At 40.6% G+C, this 26,633-nt stretch overlaps 1 protein-coding gene across 2 annotated transcripts in view; it reads left to right on the top strand.

Moving 5' to 3' along the window:
* Positions 1 to 8,211: 8,211 nt before the first annotated feature.
* LOC143148684 (WD repeat-containing protein 47) overlaps positions 8,212 to 26,633 on the top strand; it is a 164,787-nt gene continuing 146,365 nt past the window's right edge. Inside the window, exon 1 of one of the 2 annotated variants that reach the window (XM_076315261.1) lies at positions 8,212 to 8,792. In XM_076315261.1, coding sequence (XP_076171376.1) covers positions 8,728 to 8,792 — 65 coding nt within the window. In that variant the 5' untranslated portion in view covers positions 8,212 to 8,727. The remainder of the gene's footprint in view (positions 8,793 to 26,633) is intronic. The other variant, XM_076315262.1, reaches the window with a different exon arrangement.

The following is a 26,633-nucleotide window of genomic DNA, read 5'->3' as shown; positions in this document are numbered from 1 at the left end:
TTTCACGTGGTATAATTATTGTGCTCTCACCACGCCGAGGAACGAAAGTTCGTGCACCATTACCAACGTTGCAACGTTGCATCGCCGTACCAAGCGTATTAATTATTCTAACGATGTTCGGTGAAATTCGAACATCGGTGTTCGAACCTCGGCGCAACAGTAATATCTTTGATTACATCGAGGTGGAACCACCGCGTAATCGAAGTTAACATCGCGGGTATCCCGGAAACCAGTTCCAGCGAAGATCATCCTGTCCCGTTATTTTTACTGATACGCATGCATTGCATCGTGCCATATGTCGCGTCCGATACCTGCACGTTGTTCGAGAATTTAGATGGAACTTTCGTCGTTCTCGTGCGAAATCGAGTATCCGCTTACAGCATCGATGTTAAATTCGGACGGTAAACAAGCGGTTGCTCGGTGTACTTCTACCCCCCTCTTATTTCTCAGCAACTTTTTTCCCTCGTTTCCGGGCACCGCGATATTTTGCGAATATTTAATTGTTCGAGCGATATTCACACCGCTTTATCGGACGATTTTTATTAGGTTACTCGTGTCGCGGGTATTAAAAACTTCCGTGAATGGAAATTGAATATTTCGCTCGGAACGTTAACATTTTTAATTGTTGCTAATTATTGCGTTTCTCGTATTATCTGAAATCTAACCAGACGGTTGCGGATAGTATTTTTTTTTTCTTGTTTTTTTTTTCTTTTCTTTCTTTCGTCGTAATTATCCGATTTTAGTGTTGGAGCGTTCGTTAATAAATCCCCCCGAAGAAATCGAGTCGCTCTTCCTCGTAGATTGCAATTTCGTTTACGAACGCGTACGAGCAATGGTAACGTTATCGTTGCTCGGCTCTCGTTAATACCGAACTTAATCCCGGTATAATTGACTTCGTTCGCGCGTCCTTTAATGCGCCAGAAATTGCATCAGTAGTTACTCGCGTAATCACGAGGGAGTAAGTGACTACTTAATAATTTTATACCGGTGCAATTATCGAACTCGTATCGGGCACACTGGACCCAATGTGAGACTTGTTGGCATTTCGTTACAGTGAAATCAACCTGTCACGATCGTGAAAGGGAATATGTATTATTTATACGCACAATTTTCTGCAAAATAAATCGTGTTTCATTTTCACCAAAAAAAAAAAAAAAAAAAACGAAATGACTTTCCGAACAACCCAATATTTAACACGATGAAACATTTCTTTTACGTTACGTTGATCGATAACCGTTTCGTTGATCAGTTTTACAATTTTTTTTTCTTTTTTTACTTAAATATTGTTTGTTTAAATATTGTTTGATTGCAACGCACGATACGTTAGGTCGGTATGGAAACGTTTCCAGACGAATTGTTCGTTTCGTAATCCATCGAACGCTTCGTTGAATAATTTCGAGACTTTCGATTTGATACACCTCTTGGGCCAAATCGTCCTTCGGATTGCACGAGGATTTAACGCGAGAGTGAAATTAAATAGTCCTTCGATACTTGATTTCTATTCGGTTTCGAAGTAGGCGTTGATAAGTATTTTTATCGTTTAAAAAGATTCGTCTTACCGCAGTCGAAACTTGATAATTACAGTCACTCGGTAACTGGAAAACTTTTGCAAGACTTGAGTTTTATTCGTTTCTCTGCGGGTCGATTTTAATTGGTTAAATCTTTTTTTACTCGTAAACCTTTGTAACTCGGTGACTCTATCGCTTCCTTTGAGGTTCGATTGCATTACAACCGAAATGTTTTGCCCAATGACGCGCTCCATTCAAGGAGATGACGAAGTTTTGGTTTCTAAAATTGTCTCGTTGCACACGATGATTAATTCCGTGATATCTGTACAGTTCACGGAACTGGTGGTCGTTAGTTGTTTTATCTTGCGAAAAATGGGGAAAGAGAACTTCTCTGATTGTGAATTTCTAGGAAATTAACAATTACTGTAATAGAATAATTTGAAATTGCCATCTGTCGAGCGTTATACGGCGAACATTTGTCAAAATTGAACGAAGAAACGACCACGAATTTCATAAGAAATGGAGGTGTGTGATTTCATTTATTTTTGGAACTTTTCGGAGCTTCTGTAGGTTGAAACAAGTGCATCGAAGTCTCAAGAACATGTTTCTCGCTTATTCGGAACTCAAAATATGCAGAGAACTGTTTACATCAAAACAAATGTATCAAAGTCTCAGAATTATATTTTTTCGTTAATTCGGAGCTCGAAATACGCAGAGACTTATTCGAATAAGTGCATCAAAGTCTCGAGAACGTATTTCTCGCTAATTCGGAGCTCAAAATACGCATTGAACTCCTTTATGTCAAAGCAAATGTAACAATGTCTCAAAAGTATATTTTTTCGGAGCTCAAAATATGCAGGGAACTGTTTATATCAAGACAAACGTATCATAGTCTCAAAAGTAATTTTCAGAGCTCAAAATACGCAGAGAACTCCTTTATATCAAAGTAAATGTATCAATGTCTCAAAATTATATTCTTTCACAGCTCAAAATGTGCAGAGAACTGTTTATATCAAAACAAACATATCAAATTCTCAAAAGTATATTTCTTCGGAGCTCAAAATACGCAGAGAACTCTTCGTATCAAAACAAACATATCAAATTCTCAAAAGTATATTTTTTTGGAGCTCAAAATACGCGTAGAACTCCTTCATACCAAAACAAACGTACCAAAGTCTCTAAAGTATATTTTTTCGAAGCTCAAAATACGTAGAGAACTCTTCGTATCAAAACAAACATATCAAATTCTCAAAAGTATATTTTTTTGGAGCTCAAAATACGCGTAGAACTCCTTCATACCAAAACAAACGTACCAAAGTCTCAAAAGTATATTTTTTTGGAGCTCAAAATACGCAGAGAATTCTTGGTATCAAAACAAACGTACCAAAGTCTCAAAAGCATATTTTTTCGGAGCTCAAAATACGCATAAAACTCCTTTATTCCTAAACAAACGTATCAAAGCCTCAAAAGTATATTCTTTCGGAGCTCAAAATACGCAGAGAACTCTTCGTATCGAAACAAACGTATCATAGTCTCAAAAGTATATTTTTTCGGAGCTCAAAATATGCAGAAAACTCTTCATACCAAAACAAACGTATCAAAGTCTCAAAAGTATATTTTTTCGGAGCTCAAAATACGTATAGAACTCCTTTATACCAAAACAAACGTATCAAATTCTCAAAAGTATATTTTTTCGAAGCTCAAAATACTCGTAGAACTCTTCATACCAAAACAAACCTACCAAAGTCTCAAAAGTATATTTTTTCGGAGCTCAAAATACGCATAGAACTCCTTTATACCAAAACAAACGTATCAAATTCTCAAAAGTATATTTTTTCGAAGCTCAAAATACACGTAGAACTCTTCATACCAAAACAAACCTACCAAAGTCTCAAAAGTATATTTTTTCTGAGCTCAAAATACTCATAGAACTCCTTCATATCAAAACAAACGCATGGAAGTCACGGAAACATATTTTCGAAGATTCGAGGCTCGATCAGCCCCACGAAGAAGTTTTAATTTATCTCTCACTCGTATCTCCAGTCTCTCCGCCGATCCTGAGAATCATACTCTCTTAAACAGACATAAGCTGACGATGCACAAAGTAACCAGAAGTGCTAGTTTTTCGCTCTGCAGGTGATCTCCCCGATAATCATGCGATACCAGCATGATTCGGATGTTTTCCACGGCGCCACCTCACCGAAACCCCCACCGAATGAACATTCCAACAGTTATCGAACGAAGCAACGCGCGGAACTTATTCGAACACCGTCTCGGTCGTATCTTTGTTTACTGTCCGATAATCGTCGTCCCGAAACGCTCGAACCAGACGCGTTATTCGAATCGATGACGTTAACGACGACCAATGTCGTCGTTACACACCCCTTCTGACACCAAAACCGTCATCGTTCACGAATAATTTTCCCAACATTCGTAAATTTCCAACGGGATGTCCCTTTCCTTCGTCTGGTCCCGCCCAACCGTTTTAGAAAGTTGCAAACACGCTATTAACGCATCGGTGGACACTTGGAGTGCATTAATTGGACGCCCACGGCGACGAACGTGCTCGATCTACGCGTGTAGCCTCTCCCGTGAAATGCACCGGATTTTCTTCTCCCTCTCGCCTAAAAAAACCGTAAAATAAATATATATAAAAAAAAAAAAATGAGTAATATAAATGAGTGAAATAAAAAGAGTAAATAAATAAAACACTTTCGAGCGCGAATCTCGAGACGAGCCTGTTCGGTGAAATCGTTCCGATTCGGGTGACTTTCGATCGTGGATGAATCTCGCTGACACGGTTCCAGGGTGACAACGTGCAGATTCGGTGAACAGATCTTTCGAACGTAAGAGGGGGATTACCGATAGCTTCGAGGGGGGCTCCCTCATCCCGTACGTTATTCAAATCCCCGTGTTCCATCGCATTCAGAGTGTGACCGCGCACCGTGTATTGTAATTGCGTTAAAGCTCCGTCAACGCCCGCGCTCTCATTACCGAGATTAACGGCATTCTAATTGCTCTCGGATGTATTTAAGGTCGCGTCCGACCGTCTGGACTCCTTCCGACGAGCTTAATTGCCCTTTTTTTCCCGCCCCGGCCTCGCTCGCGCAACGTTCCTCCGCCATCGTGCGCGCAGCAGATCCTTCCAGTCCGGATTTCAATGATTTATTTCGCGCGTGGACGCGATGCACCGCGCGTGTTGCTCGTCGATGCGTGTCGCGGGTATTTCGAACGACATGAACGCATACCTATCGGTGATTTAAGAGCGACGAGCCGCGCTGGTTAACGGAGAACGTCCTCACTGCGGCGGGTAACTCGTGCAATTGGAATGCTTCTTATTCGGATAGAAATTTGATCGATGGACGAACTACTTCGCGACGAAAGTAGAGTAATCGAATTATAATAAATTTGCACGAGAAAACGTCCCGTAGGAATGAGACAATTGAAAGGGTGAATATTCGAAAAGGATACTCGAGTCGAGAGAGTAACAATTTTAGGAGAGTAGAAATTTTCGGTGTTAGTTTTCGAGGAATAACAATTAGAGATTGCGGATAAAATATTACGCAAATCGAAGTTTCATAGTATGCTCGAATATTATATAATATAAATCGCGATCTGAAAGTCGACGTTGAATTTTAGTCGAATTTTTCTCGTCTTTTATTCCAGCCGAATTTTCTCCATCTCTGATGCAGACTGTGTTTGTTAGAAATCAATGCAACGGAGAGACGTTAAGACGTTGGTGGCTCTAGATCTCTGTTAATGGAAAACGATCTCTGTGCTCGTTATTTATTCAACACTGACTCCGAAGGAAACACAGATACGAGCAGTTAAGGTAATCGAGTTCGAAGAAGGTCGTAGTGTAACGGATAGTAGTTCAAGCGCAGCTGTTTATTTTACACATCGCCGTTTTCGTCTCCGACCTCAATGAGATTCAAGTTCAACCGTAATCGATCGAGGTTTTCGTTTAATCATCCGGTATTGGGGTCACTCGGTGTATAAATCAACGTACAAACGAGAGTACAAGTTTTCCTTTACAGGCGTTGAGAAAATCCACAAATGGATAGGAAATACAGTGACGTCTCGTTATAAATCGTCGTTCCCGCCTCGTTGTAAGTAATCTCTGTATCCCCGTCATTGCTTTTGTAACGAGAGGGCACATGACGGGGCCAAATCATAAAATTCGCTCGAGTCTTTAGCTACTTTGACAATTAATCTTATAATTAATATTTACGATCTTTAAATTTTGCTAACCGGTCGATATAACAATTTTATTTTCGATTATTTCCAATACTTTTTTCTATAACGATAAATCCGTGAGTGGATTTCTTATTGTCCGCTGCTTTGAATTCCAAATCCTCAAAATTGCATGTTCTTCTTTTTTTTTAATTTTAATTCACGAATTCTTTTAGCTATACAGTTTCTCAATTCACTTTTCTCGCGTTGCAAAATTGCATTCTTCTTTTTTTTTAATTTCAATTGACGAATTCCTTTAGCTATACAGTTTCTCAATTCACTTTTCTTGCTATGAATGCTTCGAAATGTTTCCGTTTTAAAAACGAGGATTTTTAAAAACTTGTTTTCTAAAAACAGATTTGACACTGCTCTAATAAATTAGGGACGAATTGGGGATGAATTGAAGATGAATTGGGGATGAATTGGGGATGAATTGGGGATGAATTGTGCATCGAAGATCGACAACACACAGTGGATTATTTGCCTGTAAAAATCGCACAAGACCACCGTGGCGCAAATTTCAATAGCAGTTGTTTAATGCATTGGAAAGTAGAAGGTTCAAGCTGTAAAAAAGGTTTCTTCGTTCGTAAAAATCGGACGATTTTTAACTGAGCTGCAGCAGTTTTAAGATTAAGTAAACATTAAGGTAGTCGTGCCCGGTTTTTCCAGACGAATACATAGTACTTAATGTCGGATACTTTATGCAAACTGGAACTATGTTCGGAGAATTTGAAAGGGCGGTGAAAGTGTAACGTAGAATGTTAACCGCGCAAAGTGGTTTAGGCGATTCTCGTAAATAACTAAAAGCATTTTAACCATCAACGCCATTCTACCATTAATACCGCACCATCGAGAAAGGTTGTGTCGTGGAATACCCTAAGCAGCAGCTCCTTCGAACGAACATTCCTCGTACAAGCTGTGACAAGATTAGATACGGTTTCGCAGTATATTTCAATTAATTGTTGAAGAATTCCCTTTTAAGTGGCAACCAGCCGAGAAGTTCCGGAATCCTAAGTGACATGTTCCAGGAATCGTCCGCAAGTATAGCATCCACGTACGAACCAAGGTTGGCAATTAAGGGTAGTGTACCACTAAAGTCTAGAACAATGTCCTGTCTGGCGTTTTAAGTACGTTGTACCTTAACCTTGGATACCTATAGACTCTCGGTATAATTTTAGAACAATCGAAATATTTGTTCTCATCTGTAGAGAAAGAATCTTAGAAAATATTTCGGTCGAGCAATGATACTACCCTCGACTTTGCAATTCTGGAGTCCATTTGTAGTTCTACGAGATCCTTTCACAGTTCCTTTCGTTATTGCAATTATTCGTTCTATGTTAACGACAATTTTCTTCACGATATAGATTAATATCGTTTCTATCCAGTTGGAAGATCTACATCGGTGAAACAATTTAACATTGCAATTGGAAAGTCGAATCTTCCTCGTTGAAAGTCATTCTGTCATTAGAATTTGTTATTGGAATGTTCTCAACACCTTCAACGCGCCAGAAACTTGAAAAAAGATCAACCTTTTGGACCCAGGGCACAGGAAAATTCTTCCCATTGGAAAGACACTACGATATCTCCCACATTACAAATTATACCATGATGTGCACCATGATGTACCATGGTTTCAAACATCTATACTATTGGCTCGTTCGGAGAGTAATTTCGTTTCCAAAAATGGAGAATGTATAATTTAATAAAATGTTTACACACTCTAAAAGAATTATGTTTCGTTTCCATTGAAAAAAACGAAATGACTTTCCGAACAATCAAATGTTTCGAATCACCACCCCCCACTCGAAGAAACGAAAACGTTCGATCGCGTTCGAGATTCCCTCGTCCTCGAGATGACCGCCCACGGATACAAATTACCCCTATTCCGCGTATTTTCGCGTATCCTGTAGAGAACCGGTCGACCGCGATAATCGGGGACCTTCGAACCGCGAGTGCGACCTTCGAACCTCCGAAACATCTCGAGAGCCCTACGCGATGAAACTCCGGTTCGCGTCGGCACGACGTCGAGTACGAGATAGAGAGGGGGACGAGCGAACGAGAACGAGAGACAGAGAGAGAGGGAGAGACCGAGAACGAGAGAGAGAGAGAAGCACACAGAGCGCGCGGATTCGCTCACGCGTGCACACAGGTGCGTGGAGCCAAGGTGAATGCGCCTTGAACGCGCGGAGCACCTTCAGTCGTATCTTCTTCCTCTCCCCTGCAACACCGCGCACGGTGTGCCGCATCGGGGTCTCGCGTGACGCCGCCGTAGCGTTGCTCATTTCACGGTCCTCCTTTGATCACGAAGCTCCGTGGAGTGTTTGCGTTCGCGGTGAGCGCGCCGCGGAAGAGCGCTCGCAGGTGGAAAGCAGTGGTGGGGGGCGAGAGAGAGAGAGGGGTGGGGGAACGTCACGATCAGTCTTCGGCCGTGATTCGGTTTAGAATGTTTCTCGCGAGCCGTGATTGTTCGGCGCTCGGAGGAACCGCTTCCTCCACGGGACTCGTAACGTGCGAGCGTCTCGGGCACGGTGACGCGTAGCGCGATGTAGACGAATCAGAGTAAAGGTGGAACGTTTCGTTGGAAGAACCTCGAAACGAATTCTGGACGATGTACCGACGGTGAGAGAGAAAGAGAGAGAGAGAGAGAACGGTTACATCGATGTGCTACGAGTGCTACACCCCTTGCCGTGCGAGTCGTTGTTCGAAAGAGTCGGGCCACGAGGGTTCGTTGAACATCGTATCGTAGACACCGCCGGCTTACGCAATCGGTTCTCGCAGGGTTTCGCACGTGAACTGTGTCCGCGAGGTGTGATCCGGTACACTCGAGACTCGAGTATCGAGAATCGAGACTCTTTGGGATTTCACTCGAGGTTACCGATGAATTAAACCGCGCGAGTAAACACCGCTGTGAGTATCGCGTTCAGTGCGCCGATCGACGAGAAATTACCAACAACCCCCCTCCGTGATATGGGAGAGGAGCTTTACCATGATCGTCGTGGCTTCGTCGGAGATCACCGTGATTGAGGATTTTTCAAAGGACACGTTAGGAAGGTACGAGCCGCTATTTACCCCAACATCTTCCTCCTGTTCGCAAATTTAGATCGAATCAACAATTTTGCAACGTTCTCGCGCGAAACGTCCGATTACTGTTAGGAAGTTGTTTCAGCGTGCGTAATACGTTCGCGTACCGTGACGCGCGGACAGACATTTCAAGGGTTAAAGTCACGGCTCGAGTTACGCGAAATTGCTCCAAGGTATCCCGTACGACGTCTAACGGATACGAGTTCGACGGGAACAAACTCAGAGAAAGATGCACTTAGCTGTTGCGAGTCGAGAAACGACATTATTTCACGGTATTGTTATTCTAATTCCAATGGTACTCCGATTCTTGGTACACGCGTGTAGTGTAGTGATCCACGTGATCGGAAAGAGAGCACGATTTTTCACGCGGACACGGAATACGGAACGCGTGAGGCGCGTTTAAATCGTTTGATCGTCGAAATTCACGAGACGCCGGGAAAGAAACGGAAGGATGTTTTTTAGGTCGGTGAAATCCAACGGGTCGTTTCTCCGTTCGCGGATAAAGTGTTGCCGGACGCCGAGCGCGATCGAAAGTAGATTCGGCGCGCATTTAGTCACGATCTCGCTTGGAATCGCGTAGACGAAGGTCGGCCACGAACTTGGCCTCGTTTGGCGTCGAAATCCTTCGCGAGAGAGAGAGAGAGAGAGGGAGAGAGGGAGAGAGAGCGCGTTGGTTCCCTCGTTTATCGGTCTGTCGCTCAAGCAAGTAACTTCGAACCGACACGGGGACGGAAACGATGCCGATCGATCGACTGTGATTCGACTTTCCCGGAGATGTTCGTTTCCTTAACCTCTGATCACGCGCGCCGGTGTGTTTTGCACGTTAGTGCGAAATCGTGCACTACGAGAGAGAAAAATGAACTTTTTTCTTTCCAGTGACTGCGATTTCGATGTATCTTATTTCGTTTGTTTACGAAACGTGGTCTCGATCGACAGACGTGGGATGGATGTCGATTTAGGTTTGTCGAATCGTGTATTTGTTGTATGTATTATATCGATGCAGTAATTTTACTATTGGGTTGTTTGGAAAGTCATTTCGTTTTTTGAGAATTGAGAATGTGTAATTTAATGAAATGTTTGTACACTCTTAAAAAATCGTGTTTCGTTTTCATGAAAAAAAAAACGAAAATGGAGAATGTATAATTTAATGGAATGTTTGTACACTCTTAAGAAATCATGTTTCATTTTCAGTAAAAAAAAAAGAAACAACTTTCCGAAAATTGAGATTGTATAATTTAATGAAATGTTTGTACACTCTTAAAAAATCGTGTTTCGTTTTTCAGTAAAAAAAACGAAAATGGAGAATGTGTAATTTAATGAAATGTTTGTACACTCTTAAAAAATCATCTTTCGTTTTTCAGTAAAAAAAAACGAAACGATTTTCGAAAAATTGAGAATGTGTAATTTAATGAAATGTTTGTACACTCTTAAAAAATCGTGTTTCGTTTTCACCGAAAAGACGAAACGATTTTTCAAACAACCTAATAGTACTCCATTCGATAAATATAGGTACGAACAGGTGTCAATATACAATACAGATACTGAGATTAAATGATCTTTTGGATTAGTGATCTTCAGACTTGAGTAGGTTAATATTTTTCTGTCATTATAATGCACATAATTCCTATCCGAATGATTTTTCATACAGCGAAATCAGGCATGTATCTACAGGAATTTATAAAAGGAAAACTATCACTCGATCGTTCTCGAATTTAAAGCTAGAACTACCGAAATCTTTCGGAATATTAAGCTACACCTCGTGCGTATCCCAAAAGAAATGAATCAATGAGGAAAAAGAAGAAATTACAAACTGAGGTTAAAAATTTCCCACCGGCGTAAAATAGAAAAGATCACGTTTTCGAAAAACAAGCAATGAAATTTAAGCAAATTTCCTTATAAAAGCAGTCGTAAACCAGTCGTTTTGACCGGTTGGTAGATCAATTGTTAAATAACCATAAAAAAACACTTGAAAGTTGTCAAAAAACATTGGTATTTTAAAAAAAAAAAAATTGTCGAAAAAAGCAATCGAGTTCTCTCCAATCGCATCATTTTCATTCCTCGTTTCTTTCTTAGTCGATCGGTACGTTTGGATGAACCCTTTGGAACGTAACTTTAGAAAACAGACGACACCAAAGTGAGTGAGAAAATAAAGAATTGATTTTTGAAACGCGAAAGCTCTCCGAAGCTGGCCGACCGGTTTCCCAACGATGCGAGTAACGGTGGACAAAAGTAATCGATCCTATCGTCGTCATCTTTGTCCCACCCCGGGCGTCTCTTTAAATAGAATTTAAATACACGAGCGTCTCGTCGCGCGTGGTTCATTTGTCGTTGGTACATGGAACGCGGGAATCTATTCGACCATCGATGTATCATCCGAGTCGGTGATTTTTGTCGAAATACCGGTTGCACGTAGCAGAGGACAGCTCGATCGTTCGTTCGAAACGAATTGCACCGACCTGCATCCAACCTCGAGAGGTCCGGTGCAACAGAGCTCCCCGTCGGTGCATCATTGATAAAACGGGGACCTACTTGACGATTACGCTCACCAGGTTTCCGCTTAATGGTCCCGTCGCTCGTGCTCGATGATTTCTCCGGTTTGCTCGTACGTTTACGTCACAATTTCGTCGCGACCGGTATCGATTATTACGGACGTCCCGTGGCGGCGTGTACACGTTTAAATAACACAACTTACCAGAAACTGACAAATTACGACCGGATGAGGACTGTTGGGTATTGCGCACGCTTCTCTTCGCGAGAAGAGAAGCTTGTTAGCTTTGTGTTCGTTGTATTCGTTGGACAAAATGATAAGTGAACGTTCATTATCGATGTGGAACGGGATTTCGCGGATCGAGGTCAATTTGTAAACGTTTCTTCGTCGCGTAATCCTACCGGGTATTATTCAAAGAGTTTGCGAGTTGGGTACGGTTAATAAAGCTTGGAACGTCGAAGAATGACGATGGAATAACCGTTTACGTTGTTTGGTAACAAGCACCGGTACCTTGCTTGAATTTCCCTCTTTATTAACCCCCTCTGAAGCCACTGTCTCTTTGTCTCGATGATGAATACGCATATGTTCGTATCTGACAATGAGTGCATCTGGGTGCATCTGGGTAACGTATGCATTCGTTTATTGCTTCGTATGTATTTACCACCCTTTTCTATTCTTTTTCGTACTGTTGTCTCGTATCGAAGATACTTGTTCTCTTTCTCTCTCTCTAACTTTCTTTCTTTGATACTCGATAAATAAACAACTACACCGCATGCACGAAAATTTCCAAACAGAAATCTCGAGAATTAACAGTTTTTGTCAATGACGAACTCTTTCGAAAAAAAGTGTATAGTTTCGAAAACGAATCGCTCGAATGGAAAATGGTTGTCCCGTGCACGATGTCGTCAATTCGAATTGTTCTCGGTATTTTCTCAACGGAGGCAATTTCTCGGCCTCTTGGTCCGCTCTCGAGCGTTTCCACGGTTTTCCCTCCGGGGGAAACGCGACTTTATTGCGTGCGCGGTTTAACCGCCCGGCGAAGGAAATCCCGAAGATAGGACTGGATCCGAAGTAAGGAGCGGTTGCTTCGTAACGGAGGGGAAAAAAAGCACACGGTCAATTAAAGGAGGCACACAGCCCGGAACGAACGTTGCTCCACGAAGCGACGCAGTTCGCGGATTCATCCGCGTAAAACCGAATATGCATGGCCTTCTTTTGGTCGGCGTGTATCGCGCTGGAGCGACCACGAAACGAATTGAACGAAACGAGCAGCTGTTTCGAAACGAGTGTCTCTCGAGCGTTTTGAATTTTAAGATCGCGGACGTTGCGGTCGTGCGGTTTCCGTGTGTCGTTTGTTTTTCATTTTAAATGGACGAAAAGGTACGATGGAGAATTGTTTGATGGGAAATCGAGCTTTGAATATTCTTGGGTTAACGTGGATGGCGAAAATCGGGGGGAAATTTTTCTTAAGTCGAATTTTCTACTGGTTATTATTTTTTTCTAAAATGGAGTTCTGTGTTAGTTAGAATTTTTCTTGAGTTTTCTAGGGTCTTGTGCTAGTTACAATTTTTCTAAAATGGAGTCCTGTGCTGGTTGCAATTTTTCTAAAATGGAATTCTGTACTGGTTACCATTTTTCTAAAATGGAATTCTGTGCTTGTTAGAATTTTTCTTGAGTTTTCTAGGGTCTTGTGCTAGTTACAATTTTTCTAAAATGGAGTCCTGTGCTGGTTGCAGTTTTTCTAAAATGGAATTCTGTACTGGTTACCATTTTTCTAAAATGGAATTCTGTGCTAGTTAGAATTTTTCTAAAGTTTTCCAGAGTCCTCTGCTAGGTACCATTTTTCTAAAGTAGAATTCTGTGCCAGTTACAATTTTTCCAAAGTGGAGTCCTGTGCTGGTTATCATTTTTCTAAAACGGAATTCTGTCCTAGTTAGAATTTTTCTAAAGTTTTCTAAAGCCCTCTTCTAGTTACAATTTTTCTAAAGTGGAGCCCCGTGATGGTAACAATTTTTCTTAAGTGGAATCCTGTACTGGTTACCATTTTTCTAAAATGGAGTTATCTGCTACTTAGAATTTTTCTAAAGTTTTCTAGAGTCCTCTGCTAGTTACAATTTTTCTAAAATGGAATCCTGTACTGGTTACCATTTTTTAAAAATAGAATCCTTTGCTAGTTAGAATTTTTCTAAAGTTTTCTAGAGTCCACTGCTAGGTACCATTTTTCTAAAGTAGAATTCTGTGCTAGTTACAATTTTTCTAAAGTTTTCCAGAGTCCTGTGCTAGTTGCAATTTGTCTAAAGTTTCCCAAAGTCCTCTGCTACTTGCAATTTTTCTAAAACGAACTCCTGCGCTAGTCACAATTTTTCCAAAACGGAACTCTGCACTAGTTACACACTTAATTCCAACGCGTTTTAAATTACTTTTCGTTGAGCACGAAAAAATAAACCGGAGAATATTCTACTGGAAAATAAAGTCACGAATATCCTTGGGTTACTGCAGATAAGGAAATCCTGTACTTAATATTTAAATTACTTTGAAATCTTTCCGATCCGTGCTCCAGCTGTCCGTTACTGGAGCGAATCAGTTCACTACACCTAGTTCAAAAAACCTTACGTTCCACAATTTCTATCTGTCCGGAAAATTCTTCGGGTTCATACTCCAACCCAATTCAATATTCATACATCGAATGCCAAAAAATTTCGTATTAAACATTTCTTCCCATTTCATGTACAGTTTCGAAGACATTTACTATAATTTGCGAATATAATCTTCAAGGTGTTGTTCTCACCCCTGGAATCATTTCGTACATTCTGCACACTTTTCTCGAAAATTGTCCCTAGAATTTTTCTAAAAGGGAGTCCTGTGCTGGTTATAATTTTTCTAAAGTGGAATCCTGTACAGTTTACCATTTTTCTAAAGTAGAGTTCTGTGCTAGTTAGAATTTTTCTAAACTTTTCTAGAGTCTCGTGCTAGTCACAATTTTTCTAAAATGGAATCCTGTACTGGTTACCATTTTTCAAAAATGGAATCCAGTGCTAGTTAGAATTTTTCCAAAGTTTTCTAGAGTCCTGTGCAAATGAAAGTTTCCACCTACCATTGAACTCCAACATTGAATTCACCCCGAAGCTAGTACCCAAAGAAAGCTAACTCCGGAATATATTCACGTCTGTCAAAGGGTTAGAAATCGAACTTCGCACCTTTTCCAAGGCACAATCGCCTCTAGAACTTCCGTTCCGTGAAAGAGGCCTCGCTCGTATTCCCAAGAAATCGAACGACCGCCGGTGCACCATGCGCGAGAATCCTCAAGAATTCATGCACCGAGTCGATTCTAGAGAAACTTGTTCCCGAGGCTCGGTCACTACTAATCTCGCTTATACAATACCGACTTGCCACCTCGCTAGGTCTTCCGTGAGTATCGTTTCGCGTCATTAGTGCACCGGCTTTCCGTTTCGTCTTCTCGAATTTCCATCGTTCATCGTCCGTTATACCGTCCACCGGTTGGTTGATTCTCGTCACTCCACCGTTATCCGTTGTTTTCTCTCCCCGTTTCGCGCACAGATTCGTGAAACCGGGGAAAAAAATACCAGTTCCCCGTGTGCTCGTACCGTCCCGTTAATTAATACTTTCAGCGCACTCGGTATGCAAATTCGCGCACGCCCAGTATTCTTGGAAAAACCAGCGGCTCTTTGTTCCGAAATTTCTTTCGGTTTCAAGTCATTTGCCTAATTGCACGTAATTAGGTGCACGCGTCTAATACATCCCTACCTCTATGGTTGGTTCCCGATCGTCGAGATGACTATCGATACGAGTATCTTAAGCGCGCCCGTTTAATGAGCGATCGTCGACGGTGGTTTCCGCTCTCGATTAATTGCCAATTAATTCGCTCGTGCACTTTCGCCGGAGTTGGAAGGAGAAAAAATGAAGAAATAAATAAATAAATAAAGAATCCAACGTTGCATATCGCGGAGAGACTCCCGTGTCGTCGAATGGCGCGAATCTTCCGTGCACCGATCACGGGAAGGTCAGAAACGTCTCGCATCGCTCGAATCGAGCTCGAGGATCGCGGTTAGTTCCCGGTTCGGTGGTTCATCGATCCGTTGGATTCCGCGGAACGGTCGGTTTAGAGAGAATCCCAGTCCCGCGAGTGGATACACGCTCGTAACGCGCGCGCGGACAGTCGACGCGTGTATCGATATGTTTGTTACGCGGAAGCCCGCCTCGGTCGGGGTGAGTTCACCGTGTAGGTGAAGGTCAAGGAGAGGTCACCGGGGACCGGTAACCCGCGTTGGACACGTCCGGTGCTTCGGTCGTTAAAGCCCTCGCAATGGTTCCGACGTGATTCCCTGGATTGAAATTCTCCATTCCCGATGGGACCCAAACACCGTAATATTTATCGCGACGGTTAACACTGCTTGGATCTCTGGCGGCGTTCACGCAACGAACGCCTTAAGTGTCTTAGAAATCCTCGAATGGGGGTTCGTATAACCGAGGGTGGGTAGACATTGATTTTTCAATGGTTTTTTCAGAATTTTGTTCATTATATTTTGCTCTTTTGAATCTTTGTTGTTTGAAGTGGACACTTTAGAGATGTGTAATAGAAATTTTTGAGAGATGTCAACAAATAGCTTTGGGAGGTCCATTTGTAATGTTTGTGGGAGTTACACTCGTTTGAACGGGGGTTCGTACAACCGAGGGTGGGTAGACATTGATTTTTCAATGGTTTTTTCCAGAATTTTGTTTGTAAGACTTTCATCATACGACTCGAATTTTTGTTGTTTGAAGTGGATGTTTTAGGGATGGAAAATAGACATTTTTAAGAGATGTTAACAAATAGCGATGGGAGGTCCATTCGTAATGTTTGTGGAAGTTACACTCGGAGTAGAGAATGAAATATTGATGTAAAAGTATCATAAGTAGAAGAATGTGAAACAGAAATGGTGTGTGAAAAATAGATCGTTCTTTCAGAATCTTTTTAAGGAGACATCGATTTATTTACCTAGTCTTTTTATCGTTGAAAAATTGAACTTTCAAAGCAACAAACGACAATTACCGACAACTATTGAAAACTAACCGAGAAAGATCTATTTGTAACATTTAAAGAGATCGTTCCAAACCGAGAAAAAAATATTAAGTTAAAAGTGTAAAAAACATGGGAATACGAAACAGAAACTCAGCGTACGAAAAATAGATCGTTCTTTCGTAATTTTTAGAAAATGTAACGAACGATCGAATCGTTCGTTGATGAATCCAGTGGGGTTAGACGTCCGTGAAAGAATTTCAATTACTTTCAAATCTTCGAGACCCTCGAGTTGCGTCTGAGTTACAGCGAGTAGAAAGTGGCTGTAATTACGACGATTGGACGCGTCACGATCAAGTTCACGCTTGACTGTCGGGAGTCTCAGCTGACCGGTTTAAAAGTTGGTCGAATTGATTCGTGTTTCGAAGCATAAAAAAGAAAGAAAAAAAAAAATAAATAAATAAAGAATCGTATCCGGTGTTTCTTCTTTTTTTCTTTCTTTTTTCTGTTTCCTTTAATCGGTGGTCTCGCGAACCAACTACGTGAAATTAGAATCCGTGACGAGACGAAAGTCGACGGTAGTAAATCTTTCGGCGTTCAGACGCCATGAATGGCGAGCATGAATAAAACATGCTCATCGCTCGGATATAAGGCGGCGGGGAGCGCATCGGTTGGAAGTCGATAGGTTTTCGGGACACGTATTTTATACTCGAAGTAATCCGATTTTCTAGACGGCATCGGAACGTCTTGGCATACTTCAGCAGCGAGCCTTCTCTCTGCCTTCTTTACCACCTTCTTTTTTTTTCTCTCCTTCGTTTTTTTTCTCCCTCTCCCTCGCACCGCACGCGTCTTCATTTACACGAGATCATACACCTCTCTCACTTTTCAGTCTCGAGCCGCGATTACATTATCGCACTTTCTTCCCTGCTTTTATTACCGTTCGTCGAGATATCTCTACGTGCATGTGTGTCATCGCGAAAGCAAGCTTCTCAAAATAACCGGTAACCGTTTAATCGTAATTTCAAAACATTCGTCATTCCCCTTTTACGAGCTCGCGGTGCACTTAGCGCGGTCAGAAATTACCAACGATCGTAAATCGCGCCCGATTGCAATTATTCACGCGATATGTATATACGTACAAACATACATATACATACAACATACGTACGCACAAACATTCATGTAACCATACATACATTAATAAATACATAAATACATACGTACAAACATAATACAAACATACATATATTCATAGAAACATACTATAAACATACATACATACGTACAAACATAATACAAACCTAATACAAACGTAATACAAACATACAAATATAATACAAATACAGAAACATAATACAAACATACATATATAATACAAATACAGAAACATAATACAAACATACATATATTCATAAAAACATAATATAAACATACATACATACGTACAAACATAATACAAACAGACAAACATAATACAAGCCTAATATAAACGTAATACAAACATATAAATATAATACAAATACAGAAACATAATACAAACATACAAACATAAGAATATAATACAGACATACAAGCATAAAAACATAATACATAATACAAACATAATACAAACATAATACAAACATAATACAAACATAATACAAACATAATACAAACATAATACAAACATAATACAAACATAATACAAACATAATACAAAAATAATACAAACATAATACAAACATAATACAAACATAATACAAACATAATACAAACATAATACAAACGTAGTACAAACATACAAATATAATAGAAACACAGAAACATAATACAAACATAAAAATATAATACAAACATACAAGTATAAAAACATACTACAAACATACAAACATAATACAAACAGACAAACATAATACAAATATAACACAAACATAATACAAACGTAATACAAGACACACACATGCACACAAAATTCTGCGCGTCAATACATACGTATACATATAGATACACATATATATTCTCGCGCATCTGGACGCGGCGAATTTTTCCATCGTCGGATCGTTTCGTTTTTCTTTACCCGCGCCCGTCAGTTTCCTTTGTCGGCGATCATTTTTCGCGAGACGTTATTTAACTCGCGTGATTTTGCACTCTCTGATCGCGGAACATCGCCTTTGCGTATCGCAGGAATGCGAGGTGATTACCACACGGGACACACGATGATTTCCAGGGACCGTGTTTAATTCTTGCGCACAGGTGTACCAACCGGCGCCTAATTACCACGGTACACTCCGAGTATCATTTTTCTTTCCTTTTCTTCTTTTTCTTTTTTCTTCCTTTTTTCGGCGCTCAAGCACGCAGCTGTGTGTTACGTTCCGTAAATGCTAAGAAGGCAGGGGAAATCATCTTTTTCTATTTTCCACGTCGGAATACAAATTTTCATATTCACTTGCAGTTGTATTTTCAACGCTCCGTAAGCTGGAACCGATTTAAATTAAATTAAATTTGCCAGAGATTAATTAATGTTTTAATTCGACTTTTATATTGTTCGGGTCTGCGTCGGTGTACCCGAATACACGTGGAAATAATTATTCTTTGAATTTCGTTATATTTCTTTTAATCAATTTCCTTAAATAAAGTCTCTTTACCTACACACCGTCCCTCTTACAATTTATTTCTATCACTGCGAACAAACATGCACGTATCACCGAATCCTGGTAATTTTTCACACTTTTATTAAAAAAATTACCCTACGAAAATCTCCTAGAATTAAAAATATCAGTTCGAGAAACCTCAAGGAATTTACACACATAGTTGCAACGAGGAAACGAGCGTTACCTGGTACTTACAGTCGACGTGTTTGAAATTGAACGTTTTGTACCATATTTCGTTACACGTGGTGAACCACTGTACATACAGTTCCAATTAGTCGCTAAGTAGACGTTGCACTCGTACATTTCGCTTCAAGCGATTTTGTCTTATTCGTTTAGACTGAACCGTGAAATACGTTGATTTGCAATTGATCCATTCAAACGATTTCAATTATATTAATAACCGCGGAACGGGTTAGGGTGTTGCTTACCGCGCTATATGTTAATCGAAGTGTTAACGAACAGTGCGTGTCGAGTGCTTCCGGGAGTTAAGTAGCGGTTGCTATTCTTAAGTGGCTGGAACATCGAACAGAGATAGGGGTACTTAATCCGGTCTCGGTTCTCAAAGGGTGTACGATCCTCCGTTAACCCTTTCGTTGTACAAACGGCACCATTGTGTAACCTGCACGTCGATAACGGCCATTGTCTTTCGTACGTTGGCGAGAAATTCGAAGGAAAGTCCCGATAACGTACGCGAGAAACGCGCAACGTTTCACGGTATAATTGGAGCAAAAATACGAGTACGCGAGTACCATTAGAATTTCAAACGTTAAATTAATTTACCGCGTCCGGTAGACCCGGGGCGATTAAAAGCCGTTGAGCGTTGAATTAACGAACTAGGCTCGAAAATTGTTCGCCGTAATCGGAGAACGCCCGATACATACTCACGGTTAAGTTCTCCTACGAACGTAACGCGTCGCTCTTCACGTCCAACGTAAACCTAATTGACGTGTAATATTTCTCGATGCCATGAACCGTCCGTGACGGTCCGTTTCTCCTTGCTTAACGAGATAATCGCCACTCGGTGGTAACCGAGTGACCGTGCGAGACTAATCTCCGTTGCTACTTGATGAATCACGGGAGTGCAATGTATTATGCACCGTAAATGAATTATTTTAACGTGCACGCGCCCCGTAACGATTTCCAACGAAACGAAACGAGTTAGATCGGTCCTTCGCGAAAATTTCGAGTCTCGTTCGAGTCTTACTATATTCCACGTTGACACACTTTCGATTCGAGTATGGCGATTCTTTCTTTCTCGTTCGTTGGATTTTTTATTTTTTATTTGTTTCTTTTTCTTCTTTTTATTTTTCGCGCTCAAAGTAACCTCACGATCGATAAAAACCCTCGTTTGTGTATCTATCTCACGCCCGTACGTAATAAACTCCATCATCCATCGCGTTTCTCGTTACCATTAATTAGAAAATTTTATCTCGTCAGATACAGACCCGTCCTCCCAGAATCCTCCAGCGACGGTAGTCGAGACATTTTTTATCCTCTGTCTAGGTTCACCCATACTCGAGCAGACTCTCTGGAGATCGATTCTCTCCCACACCGTCTTCCACACGGTATAACCGTGCTGTTCCCGGTTGGATAACGCGGATAAAATTTCGCGACGCGCACCGCCGGAAAAAAATATTTTTTCTCGCGTTGGTTCGTGAAACGCCGGATGGAAAAATCGCGGACTCGATGAATGGAAAGTTTGGATCGTTATCCGTAACGAGCGGGTATCGAGAAACAGGATTTCCAACAAAAGGGACGTTAATTGACGTTGTACGTCAACCGGTACCGGAAGAAACGTCGATCAAAATTCGAGAGGAGTACGTACAGGGTGTCTGTACATATTTTCAGTATCTCGATTGTTTCCACCGATAAGAAAAATTGTTCGATTGTAAAAACTGCTTGAAACGATGTTCACAAAGTAGTTGTTCAATCAATTGTATCCATTTCTGTAATTTAATCCGGTTAGTTGCTTCAAGATGACAGAAATAGTTAGTTTCTTTATAAAAAGTACCTGTGACCTTGAAATCTCTGGAAAAAGTGTCCTCGAGAAAGTTTCGTTACAATATTAGGTTGTTTGGAAAGTCATTTTGTTCTTTTTTTTTTTTGGTGAAAATGGAACACGATTTTTTTAGACTGTATAAAGATTTTATTAAATTGTATATTCCCCATTTTGGAAAACGAAATTATTTTACGAACAATTTAATATTTGCTTACGAGTATGTTTGTATAGGAATAATGTTTTTCTTTGATATTTTTGAAGATACTCGAATTAGACGAGACACCCTGTATGTGCATCTAGTGGGCTCCACTTGCACGCGATTCGAAATCTCTTCGGTTACCGACATTATTCGACGTCAGTATCGGAAACGATGTGCATTTTGCATCGAACTGGGCGCAATGCACGTCGTTTGAAACGAGACAAATTGAATACGCGGTGTTATCGATATTAGGAATACGTATTTCGTTTCGATACCGATCGCCATCGAACCGAGAGAATTTTTCGAACGATCGAACTCGCAATCGGTGCAGCTCCTTCACGTGTACCTAGATCTTCGTAAACAGATGGTAAATCGATAATCGATTTTCCGTTCGCGTACGAGTTGGACTCGTTCGTTTAATGTAGCGTGCACGGCCAAAACAAGGATGCGAACTGTTGCGATAAACTTCGTTGTCGCGAATGAGTATCGTCGAATATTAATATCCGTAATGATCGAAGAATTTTCCGTGCGTTTGTTCACGGTCGACGAAATATCGACGTCGAGAATAATCGAGGAATATTTTTATTATCGTTCGTGGCGGAGAATTGAGAAAATATTGATATCTGTAATAACGAGAGAATTTTTTACACTTGTGTAGTGTGGAGAGTTCTCAAAGTACTGATATTTGTAATAATCAAGGAGTTTCCGTATGCTTGTTCACGATTGAGAGTTGACGCGATATTAATGTCTATAACAACCGAGGAATGTTTGCGTTACGATAGAAATATCTATAATAATCAAAGTGGACAAAATTTCGATATCTGTAATAATCGAAGAAATTTTGTGCATTTGGTTACGACAGAGTTGACAAAATATTAATATCTGTAATAATAAAAGAAATGTTGTGCATTTGGTTACGGCAGAGATTTGACAAAATATTGATATGTGTAATAATCAAAGAAATTTTGTGCATTTGGTTACGACAGAGTTGACAAAATATTGATATCTATAATAATCAAAGAAATTTTGTGCACTTGGTTATAGAGAGTTGACAATATTGATATCTATAATAATAAAAGAAATTTTGTGCATTTGGTTACAGCAGAGTTGACAATATTGATATCTATAATAATCAAAAAAATTTTGTGCATTTGGTTACAGAGAGTTGACAATATTGATATCTATAATAATCAAAGAAATTTTGTGCATTTGGTTACGACAAAGTTGACAAAATATCGATATCTATAATAATCAAAGAAATTTTGTGCATTTGGTTACGACAGAGTTGACAAAATATCGGTATCTATAATAATCAAAGAAAATTTGTATACTTGATTACGACAGAGAGTTGAGAAAATATTTATAATAATCAAGGAATTTGTATACACCTTATTACAACTACTTGAGATATTTTACACGATACTGTATCTTCAAATATTGCTCCAAAATATTTTCCAACGTACACCAAAATATTTTCCAACATTTACCAAAATATTTTCCAACATTTACCAAAATATTTGTTTCTCTACCACCAATTTCCAGTTGCTCGAGATACAGTCTAAGTGAAAAGCGATAAATACGTCTAATTGTTCCACCCATGCCAGGAATTACGTACAATATTTCACTTGGCCCAACAAACACGCTTATCGAAACTCTGTCACCGGTTGTTTGCAATTCACAAGTAACTACCCAGACTTTCATAACCGAGTGTATATCCGAAATCGATGTCGTCTGACAAAGAAGTTCCACGCCATCGAGTGTAACAATTAGTTTATTCGAGACGCGTCGATTGTGGTACCCAAACAATCCACGAAGCGTTTGTTAGGACAACGTTGCGACTATTCAGCAGTTTCTTGTTCCTGGAGACAGATAGACAGACAGATAGATAGAGAAAGAGAGAGAGAATAGTCATCGTGAACGTGGACGACGCTTTTCGACGCGTGCGACGTACAGTGTACGTAGACGCGGGTTTAGGACCGCGGGCGCCGTCGCAGAAACGACCCGACGCCTAGCGTCGAGCCCCAGTACGCCGTGCGACGTCGCTCGTACGGCCGAGCCACGTGCTTCCGGTCCCGTGCTTCCGTTCTCGGAGTTCTCGCGTGTGTGATGATACTTCCAGTGGGTTCTCCGACTTCCTTACGTGTCACGTGAATGTCCACGACGTGCAACCAGACGGCCAAAAGGAAGTAAATACCGTTGGGATTCACGAATATTTCGTATGGTTAAGTACACGCGAAAACCGAGTACCGTGTCACGTATAGAGCCACGTTACGTCGTTACGAAATACGAGGATCTGTACGTTGGCCGTATCCAGTGGATCGAGTGGAATTTTGCAGGGAGCATAAATTCTAGAACCTTTCGTCTCCTAGTGTGAATTACAAGTCTGTCGTTTCCCAGTGTAAATTACAGTCTTCCCTCTCCTGGCATAAATTATACCATTTTTCGTCCACTGCTATAAATTCTACTATCTTTCGTCTCTTAACGAAAGTTCTACAATCTTCTACTGTAAATTGTACAATCTTCTATCTCGTTTCAAAAATTGTAGACTTTCATCTCTTGCTATATATTGTAGAATGTTTCGTCTTCTGATATAAATTGTACGATATTTCATCTCCTATCAAAAATTCTAGTCTTTCGTCTCTTATCGTACATTGTACAATATTTTGTGTTCTAGTGTAAATTGTACAATCTTTTGTCTCCTATAAATTGTACTATCTTTCGTTAATAATGATAAATAAATTGTACTATCTGCTATCGTACTATCTATCTGCTATAAATTGTACAATCTTTCATCTTCTACTAAAAATTGTACAATCTTTCGTCTTCTATTATAAATTGTACAATCTTTCATCTTCTACTAAAAATTGTACAATCTTTCATCTTCTACTAAAAACTGTAAATTGTACTATCTTTCGTTTCCTGCTATAAATTATACAATCTTTCATCTTCTACCAAAAATTGTATAATTTTTCGTCTTTTATTATAAATTGTACAATCTTTCATCTTCTACCAAAAACTGTACAATCTTTCGTCTTCTACTATAAATTATACAATCTTTTTTCTCCTTCTATAAATTGTACTATCTTTCGTCTTCTATCAAAAATTCTAGAATCTTTCATCTCCTACCATAAATTCTACAATCTTTCATCTTCTATAAAAAATTGCAGTCTTCCATCTCCTATCATACATTGTACAATTTTTCCTCTTCTACTTAACTTCATCTCTTATAAAAAATCGTACAATTTTTCGATTTGTACATGTCTTTCCAAATTGTCTACCAAAAATTACACACTCCTTCCAAACAATCTCCCAAAAATTCCCCAATCCTTCCAAACAATCTCCCAAAAATTCCCCACTCCTTCCAAACAATCTCCCAAAAATTACCCAATCCTTCCAAACAATCTCCCAAAAATTCCCCAATCTTACCAAATTCCCCAATTTCGCAGAAAATGACAATTTTCCAATCGCAGTGGCGACTCGACTGTCCCTATCTCTGTACCTGGGAATTGAATTCCGGTATACGGTGACATTTCGCGAGTGAATTAATAAACCAGTCCGTTGTCTACAGTTAGAAAAGCCGATAGAAGTCATCGTGCATCGACCGTTATGTTTCCATCTCCTTGAAATTCCTACAATACGAGTTCCATAATGCACACCTGGTCTCTCGCGGGAATCGGGTGAGAAACCGGCAAGTATCACGGGGACGAAATAAATAATTCGAGGTCGATTCGTTTCAACGAAGATAGTGTACCGCAGTTCGCGCGAGACACCGGCGTCCATTGTTCCGCTCTACATGGCAAGTGCGTTAACTCGGCTTCCTGGGGAGGTTCGTAGACAGTATTGTACCTGTCTTTTTTTCTTTTTTGTTTATTTGCACGGAAACGTTACGTAATTTCCATGCCTCGAGATTCGATCGGTTGTGTCCCTTCCTCATTGGTTCGGTTCAACGTTTGTTTCGCGATCAAAGGATTTCCCGTGACGTTTCCTACGGGGTCCACTGCGCGTTACGAACGTCGACCAACTCCCTTCCGACCGTGTCGTTCGCGCAATTTGCAGAACGAGCTGCGAAATCTGCTTTCATCCCGTCGATCCGATTACGTAATCGAATTCTTTATGGAGAAACTTCCCAACGAACTGTTCCGACGCCCATTATCGCTCGTATTGGCGAACGATTCGTCCGTGAAACGACGAAAAGGCTACAACCGAGGGTTGGTCGCGAACCGATGGATCGCTTTCGGGAGACACACGCGCGTCGTGGTTTTGTCTACTCTCGATGATACATGCCTCGGTGTTCTCGGCGCGTCACTTCATGGCTCGGTAACACGCGACCAACGTGTCTCGTGGAAATCCGTCTACTCGATAACGTAACGTACAAACACGTACAAAAGTATCGAGGGACTTGGCGAAACTTCTATCGAGGTATACTTCTATCGAGGCACTTTTCGAAACTTCTATCGAGGCACTTTTCGAAACTTCTGTCGAGGTATACTTCCATCGAGGCACTTTTCGAAACTTCTGTCGAGGTATACTTCCATCGAGGCACTTTTCGAAATTTCTGTCGAGGTATACTTCTATCGAGGCACTTTTCGAAACTTCTGTCGAGGTATACTTCTATCGAGGCACTTTTCGAAACTTCTATCGAGGCACTTTTCGAAACTTCTGTCGAGGTATACTTCCATCGAGGCACTTTTCGAAACTTCTGTCGAGGTATACTTCCATCGAGGCACTTTTCGAAACTTCTGTCGAGGTATACTTCTATCGAGGCACTTTTCGAAACTTCTGTCGAGGTATACTTCCATCGAGGCACTTTTCGAAACTTCTGTCGAGGTATACTTCCATCGAGGCACTTTTCGAAACTTCTGTCGAGGTATACTTCCATCGAGGCACTTTTCGAAACTTCTGTCGAGGTATACTTCCATCGAGGCACTTTTCGAAACTTCTATCGAGGTATACTTCTATCGAGGCACTTTTCGAAACTTCTATCGAGGTATACTTCTATCGAGGCACTTGTCGAAATCTTACGTGTCGCGAATAAGTCTGTGTGATTGAATCACTTGTATTGCTTTTTATTTTTCTGTATTAAATAAACTTTTTCTTTGCTTTTATCGTATTATCGTGTTATCGTGTGATCGTGTCTCGATAGGTTCAGTGCTCTTGCTAGTGGAAATTGTATCTAAATGTGTGACGATCTTATCGAAGAAATAATACCGTGAATGTGTATTCGATATTTTGTGAAAGAAAGTGGGTAACTATTGCGTCTATTGCAACGAAATATTCAGGAGTTATTTTTACAGTGGCGTGGGAATGAACTTTTTTTTACGTAAAGCGAAATGTACCGAATGTATGGAGCACCTTTTTTTAAATCCGTGAAGGGTATTTTTGCAAGAATTTTCGGATGTGTTTAACGTGTAATGCACAGTTCGTCGAATTTTCAGCGTTTCTCGATACATAGGCGTCGCCCGCCTGGTACGTTGGCTG

The sequence above is a fragment of the Ptiloglossa arizonensis genome, chromosome 6, assembly GCF_051014685.1.
Source record: "Ptiloglossa arizonensis isolate GNS036 chromosome 6, iyPtiAriz1_principal, whole genome shotgun sequence".
NCBI lineage: Eukaryota > Metazoa > Arthropoda > Insecta > Hymenoptera > Colletidae > Ptiloglossa > Ptiloglossa arizonensis.
This window is presented reverse-complemented; position numbering and strand designations above follow the sequence as displayed.